This window comes from Dipodomys ordii, unplaced genomic scaffold (genome assembly GCF_000151885.1).
Source record: "Dipodomys ordii isolate 6190 unplaced genomic scaffold, Dord_2.0 Scaffold15, whole genome shotgun sequence".
Taxonomy (NCBI): Eukaryota; Metazoa; Chordata; class Mammalia; order Rodentia; family Heteromyidae; genus Dipodomys; species Dipodomys ordii.
The window spans coordinates 9,210,835-9,227,367 of NW_012267231.1; the positions used below are offsets into that span (position 1 = coordinate 9,210,835).

General features: G+C 43.5%; 2 protein-coding genes across 2 annotated transcripts in view; both read left to right on the plus strand.

Annotated features, from left to right (window-relative positions):
- Positions 1 to 16,533, plus strand: part of Fam189a1 (family with sequence similarity 189, member A1) — a 97,563-nt gene that overhangs the window by 57,108 nt on the left and 23,922 nt on the right. Inside the window, exon 3 of the mRNA XM_013011899.1 lies at positions 7,860 to 7,970. Within this exon, the coding sequence (XP_012867353.1) occupies positions 7,860 to 7,970 (111 nt within the window). The remainder of the gene's footprint in view (positions 1 to 7,859; positions 7,971 to 16,533) is intronic.
- On the plus strand, positions 46 to 1,437 carry Ndnl2 (necdin-like 2). The gene has a single exon (XM_013012156.1). The coding sequence runs from the start codon at positions 124 to 126 to the stop codon at positions 1,012 to 1,014; it is 891 nt and encodes a 296-aa protein (XP_012867610.1). The 5' UTR covers positions 46 to 123; the 3' UTR covers positions 1,015 to 1,437.

Here is a 16,533-nt window from a genome sequence, read left to right on the forward strand (position 1 = left end):
CTTCGCCGGCGCCGCGCAGGCGCATTCGCCTCCCTCCCCCCCCCCTCCGTGCGGACCGTTACGAGCGGAGCCTCGCGGGGCCTCACCGGAGGAGTTCCGCGGCCGGCTCGGCTGCCCGGGGACATGTCGCAAATCCCGCGAAGCCGAGGTCGCCCCAGCGCCTTCGCCTTGGCCGACAGGGAGCGAGAGCGAGGTCGCGGCGGAGACCACCCGTCGCCGAGCGCTGACGTCTCGGAGGAGGCGCCGAGCACGTCCCGCGGGCCGGACGCCCGGGCGGTGCCGGCGCCGGGGCCTGGTGGAGGCCGCCGGTTCCAGGCCGCGCCGGCCGTGGGGCCCCGGACCCAGAAACAGCTGGAACTGAAGGTGGCGGAGCTGGTGCAGTTCCTGCTGGTGAAGGACCAGAAGAAGATCCCGATCAAGCGGACCGACATCCTGAAGCACGTGGTCGGGGACTACAAGGACGTGTTCCCGGAGCTGCTGCGCCTGGCGGCCGGGCGCCTGCGCGACGTGTTCGGCTACGAGCTGGTGGAGCTGGAGCCGCGCAGCAACGCCTACATCCTGGTCAACACGCTGGAGCCCGTGGAGGAGGACGCCGAGGTGCGCGGCGACCAGGGCACGCCCGCCGCCGGCCTGCTCATGATCGTGCTGGGCCTCATCTTCATGAAGGGAAACACCATCACCGAGACGGAGGTCTGGGACTTCTTGCGGCGCCTGGGGGTGTACCCCACCAAGCGGCACCTCATCTTCGGGGACCCCAAGAAACTCATCACCGAGGACTTCGTGCGGCAGCGGTACCTGGAGTACCGGCGCATCCCCCACACGGATCCCGTGGATTACGAACTGCAGTGGGGTCCCCGCACCAACCTGGAGACGAGCAAGATGAAAGTGTTGAAGTTCGTGGCCAAAATCCACAACCAGGACCCCAAGGACTGGCCCGTGCAGTACTGCGAGGCTTTGATGGATGAAGAGAACAGGGCTAGACCCCCGTCCAGTGCCCCGGCCCCGTCCTCCTGACTCCGGGGAAAGGAGGGGGGGTGGAGACATGGAGATGGGGACCCCCACACACACTCCCTCTAATGTGTCATACACTGAAAGAATTCGGGGGAAGGGGTGGGAAGGATGTGGCTCGCAAGGTCTTTGGAGGAGCGTGGTTTTATTTGTTGCCAACATTTTCACTTGTGAACGGATTGAAAGAACAGTTTTGCTTATTTTACTGTTTTTCTTTTGTATGTATATATGTATGTATAAAGTGTATACTAACTGTTAGTTGGGAAACTGTTCTGTGATTTTTTTTGAAGAGATATTTAAGAAAGAACAAGTTGCTTTGGTGCCAAAAGAGTAATAATAAAAGCAGAGTACTATCTGGTTGCTTAACTCAAGCTTGTAAGGAAAATTAAGTCTTTACAAAAAAATAAAAATAGAAACTTGTTATCTTCATTGATACAACTTTTTAAAATATTCCTTACAATATATAATTGTTAAGCATAGGTCCAAGCACTGTTTGTACATAATGTATTTTCTCTGAATTACTTTTTTTATGTTCATAGTTATTACACAGCTCTGTTGCTTGGCTCTACTTGTTTTTTGTTTTTCTTTTTTTGGTAGTCTTATTGAGACAGTTAAGCATTTTTAAATCCTGGGTTTTTTTTTTTTTACTTTGTAAATTACAGCTTTCAAAGAAATGTCATGATTTATAAACAGCATGTTATTCCTAAGGTAAATAGGGTCGTTTTATTTTGTTTTGAGACAAGGTCTTACTGTATAGCCCAAACTGATCTGGAACTCTGTAACCTTGGCAAGTCTTATGAAAATCCTGCCTTTGCCCCCCTGTATGCTGGGATTACAGATATACACACCACCCACCACTCCTTTGTAAATAGCGTTTTGTAGACATTTCACCTGTGTGTTGGATCATAATGGCAAATATATTTTTCAGTGTGGGTCCCAATGAAGTGTAAAACTTGCATGGTGATTAGCCATGTCCATTTAGGTATTTGGGTAGGTACAGATCCTAGCTCAATCATAGGAATTGAAGTTAGGTTTCTTAATTTGCACACAGACATTCTTAATCTGTAAAGAGGACACAGTGTTCTTACAGCATGTATGCCACTTTTTTATAAGTAGATTAGAAGTTTCTGTGATGTTCTTGGCAAAGTCTCTGGTATGGTTGATGTGACTTTATTCCTTAATTTTTTTTTTCCTTTCTATGCCAGTACTGGGGTTTGAGCCCAGGATCTAGGCAGTGTCCTTTAGCTTTTACACTCAAGGCTGGTATTCTACCACTCAAGCCACAGCTCCCATACCAGCTTTCTTTGTGATTGATTGGAGATAAGAGCCTTTCCTGCTTGACTTGCTTTGAGCAGAAATCCTTAGATCTCAGGTTCCTGAGTAGCTAGGATTACAGGCATAAACCACCAGCATTTGGCCCTTTATGCTGTTTGGGTTTTTGTTTTGTGTTTTGGTCATGGGGCTAGAACTGAGGGCCTGAGCACTGGCCCCGAGCTCTTTTGCTCAAGGCTAGTGCTCTTAGCACTTTGAGCCACCACATCACTTCTAGTTTTTGAGAGGTTAATTGGAGATAAGAGTCTCATAGAGCCTTTTTTGCCCTGGCTGGCTTTGAACTTTGATCCTCAGATCTCAGCCTTCTGAGTAGCTAGGATTACAGGCGTGAGTCACTGGCACTTGGCTACCTTAATGCTTTTTAAATGAGCTTCTTGTTCTTACTTAGGTTACTTTTTGTTGTTTTCCTCTTTCTAAGTCATTCTAAGAAGAATGATTATTAGCTCCAAAGTTACAACTATTATCTTTTAGTCTGATGCCACTGAGTGAGTATGTGGGAAAACTGATATGAGGACAGCCAAACGGAACAAGAGAGAGCACTGTAATGCAGAGCAATGAGATGATGACTCTTCAGGTTATAGTTGAGCTGCAGTTACACCCCATACAAAGTTGTCAGCATGGTGGTTTGGGAATGAGCTTTAAACTGCCTCAATTTCTTGTAAAATGAGGGGGAAAATGTCATAGCTATATGGATTAAATGAGCCAGAAGGGGTTCATGGTCTCCGGTCTCCTTGCATTTCTCCACATCTAGCTAGATAATGTTTACAAAATACATTTTTGTCCAGTGAGTGATTTTGTGTGTGTACTAGTATCAGGGCTTAAACTTTCAGCTTTCTTGCTATGGCTGCAGCTCTACCACTTGAGCCATGCATGCAGCCCAGTTTTTTGCTAGTAAAAGATGGAGTCTTGTAGACTTTTATTGCCCAAGCTGGTTTTGAACTTCCATTCTTCAGGATTACAGGTGCGATCCACCACATCTGGGTTGTTTTCAAAGGAGTTGTAAATCAGTCCATTTCCCTGAGGATAAAAGTGAAGTTCGTTAAAAATAATGAAATGAATGTCACTTGGAAGAGTGGCATTTGTTTTGGAGAAGAGATTTGCATTTATTTCACCCATGGACTCCAGTTTGTTGTTGAGGGCATTCCTCCTTGGTCTGCGTTTTATTTCAGTGTAAAAATCACCTGCCTAGGGGCTGGGAAGGTGGCTCAGTGGTAGAGTGCTTGCCTTGCATGCCTGAGGCCCTGGGTTCGATTCCTCAGCACCACATAAGCAAAAAGAAAAAAGCCAGAAGTGGTGCTGTGGCTCAAGTGATAGAGCGCTAGCCTTGAGCTGAAGAGCTGAGGGACAGCGCCCAGGCCCAGAGTTCAGGCCCCAGGACCGGACCCCCCCCAAAAAAAATCACCTGCCTACTGGTTCTCTTAACCTCAGTGACTAAGTCACTTGTGTGCACCTAAGCAGTGAATAAGTTATTACCACACTCCTAGCGCTCACATGTAGCTGGCAAATAGAATTGTTACTTGCATTAGATGAAGCTTTTACATCTTGCCCACACCCTTTCCAGAGGCGACCGGAGTATGGATATCATGCATTGTATGGTTTTATAACTTCAATGGGTATATACTTCAAATAGACACGCTTTTATTTTGTGGTCTTTCACAACTTGAAGTTGTCCTTTGTGTCTGCAACTTAAATGTGGGCACATCCATGTCTGATTTGTTCATTTTAGTTGTTATGGGGAGGAGACCACAATAGTTTAAATGACAATAGTTGGTTTTTCCCTTTCCTAATTGCTGGGCAGTTAGGCCCCTTCTAGTTTTTTTGTTTTTGTTTTTCTTTTTATTTGTAGTCAGCTTACAGGGTTTCCTTAAATACCTGTCCAGATGTGTGAGTTCCTGCACCCAGAAACAAATAGGGGCCATTGCCAGATGGTTCCTGAGCTTTATTAAGTTCTACACTCACCAGCATTTTACAGATTTGTTTGGCTTGGCTGCCAGTCATTCACACCCAGGAACCCTTATGAACACGTCCTGTACAGCCATTCTGGTGTGTGTGTGTCCTGACTGGCCTTAACTTGCAGGTGTTATTTCTTGGTGATTGCTAAAAAAAAAAAAAAAAAAAAATCTTCCCTCTGGGGGCTGGGAAGGTGACTCAGTGGTAGAGCGCTTGCCTTGCATGCATGAGGCCCTGGGTTCAATTCCTCAGCACCACATAAGCAGAAAAAGCCGGAAGTGGCGTTGTGGCTCAAGTGGTAGAGCACTAGCCTTGAGCTGATTGATGGACAGCGCCCAGGCCCAGAGTTCAGGCCCCACGACCTTCTGCTCTTACACCCTTTGACCATCAGATTTCTATGTTAGACATTTTTTTCTATTATCCCTTTGTAAATGCTCTGTTCTCCATATTCATTGCAGATGTTTTCTAAATTGTTATTTTTCTTGTCATGCAGATGACTTAAGTGTATCATGGTGTTTTAAGGATATTTATTTGCTGGTTACTGGGGCTTGAACTCAGCTTTTTTCACTCAAGACCAGCCCCTCTACCACTTGAGCTACACCTCTACTTACGGCTTTTTGCTGGTTAATTAGAAAAATGTCTCATGGACTTTCCTGCCCAAGCTGGCGTTGAACCACAATCTTCAGATCTCAGTCTCCTGAGTAGCATGAATCACTGGCATCTGTCTAATGCTCTAATGCTAATAAGAATATTTAATTTTTCTAATCCTAGCAACTGAAAAGCTTTTCTCCACGGTGTTTTGTAAGTGTTCAGTTTTGATTCTCAGTATATTTTCAATGATTTTTATATGTTGTGAGATATAAATAACATTTCTCTATTTTTCTTATATAGCCTGTCATCAATATTTTAGCCTTTTTTAAAATTCCACATTTGTAACATTTTTTTTTGTATTCTATAGCAGTGTCCCATATAAGGAATTTATGGACAGGTCTAAGGTTCATTTGCTGTTTGCTAATTCCAAGTTTTAATTCTATAGCATGAATATGTTAAACTTGTTTTCCAGTTCTTACACCTAGAATTTAAAAATGTTTAAATTCTTCTTCACGTTGGCTATACACTTTTGGGAAGCAGTACTATTAGTAGAGCTCAGATTGTCTTAGTCTCAGTTTTACAGGGAATAATCTCTGGAGTTTGCATATTGGATGTTTATGTTGCCAAGTTTTTTTTCTGATAAGTATCTTTAATTGAGTTATTTAATTTCCCTTCTATTCCTAGCTTACTTAAAGATGTTTAGAAAAATGATTGACTGAAAATTTGTTTTATGCTCATTATTCATCTGCTTAATATGATTTAAGAATTAACTCCAGTAGAATTTTCTAGTATCTATTCATGTATTCCTGCCACAAATACTACCTGTTATTATTGAGAGTTTTTGAAATTGTTTTTTGCTAAGGATTTGTCATTTTTTCCAGGTGCTGATGGCTCACACCTGTAATCCTAGTGACTTAAGAGGCTGAGATCTAAGGGGGCTGGGAAGGTGGCTCAATGATAGAGTGCTTGCCTTGTATGCATGAGGCCCTGGGTTCGATTCCTCAGCACTACATAAGCAGAAAAAGCCAGAAGTGGTGCTGTGGCATAAGCGGTAGAGCGCTAGCTTTGACCTGAAGAGCTGAGGGACAGTGCCCAGGCCCAGAGTTCAGGCCCACGACCGGCAAAAAAAAAAAAAAAAGGCTGAGATCTGAGAATCAAAATTCAAAGCCAGTCCAGGTAGGAAAGTGTGTGAGACTCTTACCTCCAATTAATCTCCAGAACACTCTAAGTAGAGCTGTGGCTCAAAGTGATAAAGTGCTAGCTTTGACTGAAAAAGCTCAGGAACAGTGCTCAGGCCTTGAGTTCAAGCCCCAAAACAATATGAAAATTTTATATTGTTGACAGGAAAGGGAATTAGACTAAAACTTCCCTATATTATCATTCTTGGTTTTTGAGGTTATGCTAATTTATTAAGAGAAAATGTCTTGCAGAAAAGTTGAGAATTTTGTTTTCTAAAGTATTTAAGTTCACTTAGCCTTCATGTTTCTTTAGTCCCCCTCAATCTACAAACAGTTCTTAATACCTTCTCCATGATATTAACATTTGAAACACCTAGCCTAATTATTTATGTGCTGGTACTGGGACTTGAACTCAGGGACTAGGCATTCATCGTAGTGTTTTTTGTTTGTTTGTTTTTTAACTCAAGGCTAGTGCTCTACTACTTGAGCCACAGCCCTACTTTTGGCTTTATGGTAGTTAATTGACGGTAAGAGTCTCATGGACTGTTCTGCCTGGGCTGGCTTTGAACTGTTTCTGATTCTCAGCCTTCTGAGTAGCTAGGATTGCAATCATGAGCTACTTCTGTGAGATAACTTGGAACTCTGTGAATATTGCATTCCTCACCAAAATGTCTATATTTACCTATATAGACTTAGGGATTATAATCTTACTATCATTGTGTTTTCTTTTTTATTGGCATGCATTGAATTATGTAGGTGGGAGTTACATCATGACACTTTCATATAAGCACACAATGAACTGGTTACCCAGTTACTTTTTCTTCTCTTCCAAGTTTCTGCCCTTTTCCCTTCTCCTTCCACCTCCCCCTTTGGCTTTCATGACTTCCTTTGGTTTGGTTTCTCTCTATCTACCACTAGAAAACATGTACTGCTGCTTGTCTTGGTGAGTCTGGCTTACTTTCATGTAACATGATCACCTCCAATTCCATCCATTGTCCAGGAAATGACCTCACTTCATTTTTTTTTTTTTGCCAGTCCTGAGGCTTGAACTCAGTACCTGGCCTCTGTCCCTGAGCCCCTCTGTGCTCAAGGCTAGCGCTCTACCACTTGAACCATAGTGCCACTTCTGGCTTTTTCTGTGTATGTGGTACTGAGGAATCGAACCCAGGGCTTCATACATGCTAGGTAAGCACTCTACCACTAAGCCACATTCTCAGTCCATCACTTCATTCTTCATGACTGAGTGAACACTCATTGTGCACATATATTACCTTTTCTCTATTCATCCATCTGTTCATGGGCACCTATTCTGATCCATAATTTGGACTGTGAATAAATAAACATTTTGATTCTTTTGGATATATACTGAAACGATTTGGCCAGTGAAAGCCCTTTAGCCTGCCTTTGTATCTCTATCATTCCTCACCCCCATTCTTTAAAAGTTCTTTCAGCCTTATCTTGAACATTCTCTGGCTCAATTGGAATGAGCCATTTCTTCTAGGAGCTTTAGTTCCTTTTATGGAGAATGGAATCTAAAAACAAGGTCACCAGGTTTGTTCCTAGCTAGAAGGCACACCGTTACCTCCAACCCTGTCTGTCATCTACAGGAAACTGAGATTATGTTGATGCTTCCATTTGCATTTCAATACCAAGACTTTCTCCCTTTCTATCCTGGAAAATACATGAATGTCATTCGTGTCATTATTTGACCAATCAAAAGGTTTTTGTCACGCCTAGTCACAGTCTTTCCCTTGAGCCTCTACAAGTGAATAATTGAGTTTGTGTTTGGTTTGTGTCCAGATCACCTTTTTCATGCTGCTGTCGGGTGTGTGTGTGATGCTGAATTTGGCAGGCTCCATCCTCTCCTGTCAGAACGCTCAGCTAGTCAGCTCGCTAGAAGGCTGCCAGTTGGTGAGTAACAAAACACAAACCTTTCCATTAAGCTCTGCACCAGAGCTAGCTGAAAGATCATTTCATTGTATTCCTGGGTTCCCATGTAAATGTTCACTTTAGTTCTTAGCTTTTCAGTTGGGTAAAGAAAAGATTTCTTTCTACTTGTTTAAGGAATTTTAGTTAGGTTGATTGCCTTCTGTAAATTTTCCTAGTTAACTGGCTCTCAGCCTGGTACCTGCGGCTCTTGCCTCTAATCCTAATCAGGAGGCTGAGATCAGAGAATCATGGTTCAAAGCCAGTTTGGACAAAAAAAAGTCCATTAGACTCCTGTCTCCAATTAATCCAGAAGTGGAGCTGTAGCTCAAAGTAGTAAAGTCCTAGCCTTGAGCAGAAAACACTCAGGAAGACAGGAATCTGCTTCACTGCCTCACCAGAATGAACCCACTAGGATTCAGGTAATCCCCAAATTAAAATTAGGAAGTCATGTGTGGCAGTAAACAGCAGAAAATGTACACTGGATGGTCCAAAGATGACCCATATCTCCCCTCCTGGCTTAATTATATATATGCACATCCCTGGCCAGTGGGTTGTGCCAGCTATCTATCTGTTGCCTTTTATTCTGTCCTATTTCACTGTTGATTCATCTTCTGGAACAATACCAGTTTAATTACCTTGACTTTTTCATCTGTATAACTGGCAGAGGAAACCCTATTCACACAAACTCTTAACTTACTACTCACAAAAGCACTTAAATATTTAGTCTTCTAGACAAGCTTTGGTATTTGAGAGGAGCCAGACTCAAGAAGAGTGATTTTGGGCTTGGAGGTGTGGCTCAGTTGGTAGAGCACTAGCCAGTGAGCAAAAGCTTCTGGTACTGAGTTCAAGTCCCAGTCTCAGACCAAAAAAAGGGGGGGCAGTGTTCTTAAGGTTTGAATTAGAAACATATTAAATTTGTAGACAAGCTCGAGGAAGAATTGCTGTCCACACGACACTCTATCACCCCACTGAGGCATGCAGTGTAGGCCTTTTTTTTTTAATCCAAAATTGCTTCCAACATCTTCACTCCAGTTTTTCTTTCCTTTAAATTATGCAGAACATATCCATAGGGCAAGTGTAGTGTTGATGTCCTTCTCTCCTCCCCACACCCACCCACTGCATAATTTGAAACTCACTCCATTTCTCTGAATAAAAAAAGTTATATAGCAAAAGCCAATGTCTTATTCCGGATTGCTATGAAACACCCTTGCTTCCACAAGTTGTTTTATTAGTCTTTCTAGCCTTTGTCTATGCAGATTTTTGTGCATGGAACAATTTATATACACATGGAAGTCTGCTCTGCACACCAGCCCTCACATTGCTTTGTGTACATATGCATGCATGTATATATGTATGTCTTTACTTATGGTACCAGCAATGAACCTTGAGCTCAGGGTCTGGGCACTGTCCCTTAGCTTTTTCACTCAAGTCTGGTACTCTACTGTGTGAATCACAGCTCCACTTCTGGTAGATTAGAGAGAGATAAAAGTCTTACAGACTTTGCTGCCTGGGCTGGGTTTGAATTGTGATCCTCATATCTTAGCCTCCTGAGTAGCTAGGATTAAAGGCGTGAGCTACCAGTACCTGGATTCACATAGCTTTTATCCATCAATCAGGGAACTTGATGATATTTGGTTTTGTTGTTTTTTGTGTGCCTGTCCTAGGGCCTGGGCACTGTCCTTGAGCTAGTGCTCTATTATTTGAGCCATAGCTTCACTTCTGGCTTTTTTTTTAGTGTTAATTAGACATAATATTCTCATGGGATTTCCTACCCAGGCCGGCTTCTAACCACAATCCTCAGATTGCAGCCCCCTGAGTAGCTAGAATTGCTGGCGAGAGTCATATTTCTGTATCAACTCTTGGAGATTTTTCTCAGCTGTTGCCTGGAGAATGGTGGGGAATGCCCCTGGATGCATGTGCAATTGTTTGCTTCACCCTCCCTTAACAAAGGATAGGTTAGGGGCATTCTGTGCAAATGAACATGGCAAAGAATATCATCCTTTGTTCAGTTCCATTACTCAATAAATACCTTGTAGGGAACTGGCCATGGTGCTGAGTACAAAAGCGATTTAGACAAGAGGAGGGGTGACATTGTCCAAAAAGAAATGTACTCTTTACATGACTTGTGTAACTGTGTGAATCACCTTTAAATTAACAATTAGAATTTTTTTTTAAAAAAAAGAGACCTAGAAAGCTAATTGTCAGAGCAGTCTTGAAGCCAGTGAGCATGTGCAACAGTTCAGGTGTGTGTGTCAAACTATGTTGCTGTCCAAAAACAAGACACCACGGGACACTTTTCCAGCAGAATGTAACTGTGCCTGGTTACCCAAACTCATGCAGACTTTAGCATGTGTCACCAGAAAATATTTTTTTATCATTGCCAATCTGACCAAAACAAAGTAGGATCTTGTGAAATTTTAATTTCTTTATTGAAAAATCAACATCTCTATACTGGTTTATATTATTTGTTTTCTGATGTGTGCCAATAGTAGGGCTTGAATTCAGGGCCTGACTGCTTAAGGCCAGTTCTCTACCACGTGAGCCACAGCTCCATCTCTGACTTTTTGCTGGTTCATTGTAAATAAGAGCCTCAGGGACTTTCCTTCCCCAGGCTGGCTTCAAAGCACAACTCTCAGATCTCAGCCTGCTGAATAGCTAGTAGCATGAGCCACCAGTGCCTAGCTTTGACTTGTTTTTAATGGTGTTTTGTTTTTTCTGTAGGGAAATTTTATATCATGCTCACCTTGTTTTTATTCATCTATGCATTGTCACCCCTGCAGTTTCTTTATTATATTGGCTTGCCTGGGGAAACCTTCCATACCCTTAAAATTATAAACAATTTTTCCACTGTTTCTCTGGCATTTCAGAGTTTTATTCCTTCTTAATATCTTAAAATGCCACAGATCTGAGATTTACTTTGCTATAAATATCGTTTCAGTTTCATAATTTAAAAAAGTACTCAGGTGGACGATGCATATTTTTAAGTTTAGCACTGGGTACTTGGAATATTTTGTGGCTCTGACAGGCACATTTCGTGATAATTGTTTTATTTTCTAGTAAGTATAAATGGCCTGTGAGCAGACTTTGTTATTTACACTTAACTGAACTTAATGTTGAGTGCACTGTTAAGCCCTTGATCCTGTAATTTGTCAGAATAGATCATTTAAATATTGTCTCCTGCAGTTGGAGAGATCATTAAGGTTCTGTGTGTGTGTGTGTGTGTATGCCTCTGTGTGTGTGTGTGAGTGTGCGCGCGCATGCGCCCATGCATGTGTGATGGTACTGGGGCTTGAACTCAGGGGGCTTGGGCATTGCTCAAAGCTAGCACTGTACTACTTGAGTCACAGCTCCACTTAGGGCTTTTTGGTGGGTAATTGGAGATCAGAGTCTCATGACTTTCCTACCCAGGCTGGCTTCAAACTACAGCCTCCCAAGTAGCCAGGATTCTAGGCATGAGCTATGGTGCCTGCTTAAGATGATTTCCCTTAGTCAGTCCAACCATGTAGTGAATGATACTGAACACTGGACAGGAGAAGCAGGGGTTCTCCAAACCACTGGAAGGCCCAGCGACTCTACTTACCCTGTCAATTACACTTGGTATGTGCTGTCCTCACAAAGGAGATTCTTCTAGAACCCTGAGCACCAGTTGTCCAGCAGAGGTTTTCAGAACAAACTTGTAGCCTACCTGCCCTGGGTGGTGCTACCATGATCCAGACATGCTCCATCAGCCACTATCACAGTCCTCTCTAATGGTCTGGACTCGAACATTCACAGAGGAAACTTTCAGGCCATTTCTGGAGCTAAGGCTGCATCTGCCCTGGAAGGATGTGCCCCTCTGCTTGTGTTGCTGATGGATGGAACAAAAAATTGACCAATAGGGCAGGCACCCATGGCTCATGTCTGTAATCCCAGCTACTCAAGAAGCTGAGATCTCAGAATCGAGGTTCAAAGCCAACTCATGCAGAAAAGTCCCTGTGAGACTCTTATCTCCAATTAACCACCAGAAAACTGAAAGTGACACTGTGGTTTAAGTGATAGAGCACTTGCCTTGAGCTCAAGAGCTTAGGGACAGAGTTCAAGCCCCATGACTGACCAAAAAAAAAAAGATTGACCACTAGGGACTTCTCCTACCTATGCTTATTCCTGGCTTTCACAAGATGGCTTCCAAGTTAGCATAGGGTTTGCTGTAGATCTCTAAGTGAAGACATGTCCTTATCAGTAAACTTAAGACATTTTGTTCCATCCTGGCTTGCTAGGATTTCAAATGCGTATAAATTTTATAATCTTCTGTGGAGGTGATCAGATGACCTTCCTCCTCTGGATTATTAATGTAGTGGTTTGCATACACTGATTTTCTCATATTGCATTGTAGAGACAGCCCCCTACCCCCACCCTAAGGCCCACTTCCTATTCGCTCTTCACTTGGCTAATGTTTTATTGAAGAATTTGCACATCTAAATTCACCAGTGAGATGAACTTACAGTTTGCCTTTGGATGCACTCTTTGTCTAGTTTTCACATCGGAAGGATGATATTGACTTCTCAAGATGAAATTGCATGCATTTGGTTTGACCTGTGACTCAGTTCCCATGACAAGAATTGTCTGTGATTTTTGCTTTTTTTTTTTTTTAAAGCTAATTTGTCTGGTTTTGATATCCATTCTCTGGTTAACATACCTGTTTTTTTTTCTATTCTTTTGAGCAGTTCTGGTTAACATATGTCTTCATAACATTGTTTTACTCTTTTCTGATTTATTGTTTCAGTTACTGGTAATACTCTCTTTGGAGGGAGTAGAATTTGAACTCAGGACCTTGGCTTGTATGATACTCCTCAGCCATGCCTCCAGCCCTGTTTTTCTCTGGTTAGATAGAAGCTGGAATTACAGACACTCTTGTTCTTCTCTAGGCTGATCTAGAACTGTAATCCTCTCAATTTTAGCCCCTAGAATGTCAAGGCGTGGGGCACCATGGGTTGGCTGTGCGTTGGGAAGGCATTTCTTGAATTTTTCTCTCAAGCTGGCCTTGAACTGGGATCTTCTCACTCAGCCTCTTCCCAAGTTGCTAAAGTACAGGCATGAGCCATCAGTGCCTGGCTCAGGAATAGCCCTTAATAGATGAAAAATAAAGTTCTTAGAAGATATTTAGAAATATAAAATAGGTTAATAGTTTCCTGGAGCTGGGAGCCTCCGGAGGAAATGGGGAGTTTGGGAAGAGGATTTGAGCTTTCTTTCTGGAGAGATGAAAAATATCTCAATACTGTTTGCAGTTCTCCATCAATATGTTCAACTTCAGTAACCTGTACACTTTAAATCAGAGAATGTGACATGTCTTAAAGCTACTAGAAGTTTTAAAAATCCTTTGTGTGTGTGTGTGGGGGGGGTACTAGGCCTTAAATTAAGGGACTGGGTACTGTCTTTTAGCTTTTTCACTGAGAACTGGCTCTCTACCACTTGAGCTACAGCTCCACTTCTGGCTTTTTGCTGGTTAATTGGAGATACAACTCTTAACTGGAGATACAGACTCTTTTAGACCTGCTAGAGCTGGCTTGGAACTGCCGTCTTCAGATCTCAGCCTCCTGAGTAGCTGGGATTACAGGCATGAGGCAGTGGTGCCTGGCAGGTTTGAAAATCTTTTGATTATTTATCCTGTTAATTTTTTCTCTCTATTGATTTTCAATCTATGCTTTCTTTTTTCTTGCTGTCTCTTTATTTCCTTCTTTCCCTTCCCTCCATTACCCGCCCCCCTCCCCCAAATCCATCTCTTTCTTTTGTAGCAGTAGGGGGCTTGAACTCAGGGCTGTGCTGTCCCTTAACTTACTCAAGGCTGGCCCTCTACTATTTGAGCCACAGCTCCACTTCTAGCTTTTTGCTGGTTAATTGGAGATAAGAATCCTACAGACTTTTTTTCTGTGATCCTCAGATCTCACATTGGCTACAGGTGCCTGGCAGGGTTTTGTTTTTTTTTTTAAGGAATATAGTATTTTAAGCTTTTATTTCACTGGTTATGCTTTTACTTTTCTCCGTCCTTTCTATTTTCTGAAGGCCTATTTTGCTCACTTTACACCCTCCCAGGGGCAGCGTTCTGGCTGACTTAGCTCCAGCTAGCAGATACATTTTATTTTTGTTTTCCTCCCCCAACCTAAGTCCTGGGCATGAGTGCAAGTTCTGCTCCTCAGACCTAAGACCAGACTCCACCTGCAAAACTCCTCTACCTGCTCTCAGACACATTGTTTTTCTTTTTTCTTTTTAGATCTGAGACTGGAATTTGAACTCAGCACCTACTGCTTTCACTCACTGGAGCCCTGCCTCCAACCGCTTACAGTCACATTTCTGACCTCTAAAGTGGCCTGAAGGGCGCTGGACCTCTCCCAATGGCCCCAGGCTGGATTGTGACCTTCTGCTCCTGATTCTTCTTCCTGCTGGTTTAATGCATCTCTCTCTCTCTCTCTCTCTCTCTCTCTATTTCTCTCTTTCACTTCTTTTTCCTTCAAAAATCTGTTGTGGGGCAACCTCCATGCTGCCAGTGCCCAGCTCAGAGTTGTGACCGGGACTCAGGCAACATCTGCCGGGGGGGGGGGGGGCACTGTCCTGGAGGACTATATGTGCAATCTGTGTAGCAAACTCTGCATTCAGAGTTGTCCAGGTAGGTGAGATGATCAAATTTGACTCTGGATTCAATTTGTCATTACTTTTGAAGGCCCTTATTATTTTCCTGGACTACTTAGTTTTTCTGTTATCACCTAGTCTGTCAGAATTATGGTTTTTTGGCTTGGGGTTTGGGTTTATTGTTGTTTTTGAGATACTTACTGGCTTATCATCTCGTGGCCCATGTTAATTTTGTGACCATTCATGGCCCATGTTAATTTTGTGACTGTCTCATTTTCTCCAAAGCCTGTCAGGATTTCTTCTCCTGAGGCTTGTAGCCGCATTTATCACCCACAATCTCATCTCAGAATTGAAAGCTTCCAGTAACCAAGCCAACACCAATTATGTAGCCCCAGCCCATCGGCCCCCCACCCTCGGACAAGCCCCACCGTAACCAGGGCAACCCTGATTCACTTGTGTGATCATGAATAATGAATGACCAGAGGACACAGCCCCAGGCTGGGCCACTGGGACACATCTGGCTGGGAAGATGAAACAAAAATGATTTGTTTGTCAGTTCACAGACAACCCCCTTCCCACCTCCTTTAGCTTCTGTCAGTCATCCTTTGTGACTTCCATTGTTGCAAGTAGGTATAGTTTTATGATACTGATCAGAAGTCAAGCCTAGCCTTGGACTGTCTTGCCTTCGGGGGAAAATTCAGCATTTGTTTTCTATTTGTGCTCTGTCATAATGGTTCACAATTTCTTCCTTTGAGGAATACCATTGAGCTTTTAATCCATCTTTGTCTGTCTTTGCCTTGCCATGGGGAGATAAGATTTCAGGGCAAAAGCAACAACTTAAAAGTTGATTTCAAAGCCAGAAAAGTTGCCTTGTTGAGAAAAATGGCGAGTTAAACCACCAGTGTATTTAAAGGAAATCAACAGTGGCTCTATGTAAATATTTTTCTATGGATTTGTTTGTTGTCTCATTCATTGGCACAGCATAATCCCCAAGAGAGACAGGCCTGTGTGTGACGCCGGCTTGGACACTATCAGGGGCAGAGCTGTGGAGACTCAGCTCCTTCCACGCGTAGCTGGAGCCCTGCAGGTGGGGTACAGGGGCGGAGGTGCCCCCTCCGCTCATGCTGGGCCTCCCTCTTTCCTAACCAGCCCTGGTACCACCTGCGTGGGAACAAGATCAGTGCTGCCTGCTGTGGGCTTTCTTTCCTGTGATTTCATGGCTGGGCACCTGGCCTTTTCCTGTTTCATGAAAGTATCTGATGCCTGTCTCCCATGATCATTCACAGTATAACAAGAGTACAAAGATATGCCTGTAATCCTAGCTACTCAGGAGGCTGAGATCTGAGGATCATGGTTCAAAACCAGCCTGGGTAGGAAAGTCCATGAGGTTCTTATCACCAATGAACCACCAGAAAACCAGAAGTGGTGTTGTGGCCCAAAGTGGTAGATGCTATCCTTGAGCAAAATTGCTCAGGGACAGTGCCCAGGCCCCAAGTTCAAGCCCCTTGACTGATTAAAAATAAAAAATAAAAAAAAGTATTCTTTGCCGATTTCTGTCTGTGTTCCAGCAAGGGCTAGACATGGGTCTGGCAGGCTCAGTGATGAAGTGGGGCTGAGCATGTGGGGGTCCTGCTCTGCAGGACTGTCCTCCCCACCCAAGGAAGCGGAGCGACAGGAGGAGGAGCCCCTCCCATCTGTCCCATCGCTCCCGAGCTCGCTCTGCACTCTACTCTCCCCATAACTCTCTACAACTCTCTTTGTAGAAAATTTGAGTTGATGCTAGGTTTTGGTTTTGGTTTCCAGAGGTGGGGAGACTCGGGGGGTGGAATAACATCCTGTTCTAGAATATTGCCGATGGGAGAAGCTGTGCAGGAGAGTGCCATGTGGTCTTTAAATACTGCTTTCCAGGTTCATTGGATCACAGAACCTCATCAAGCTCTTT

Coding starts and splice junctions, on each gene's coding strand:
- Ndnl2 (XM_013012156.1), top strand. CDS start 124: ATGTCGCAAATCCCGCGAAGCCGAGGTCGCCCCAGCGCCTTCGCCTTG.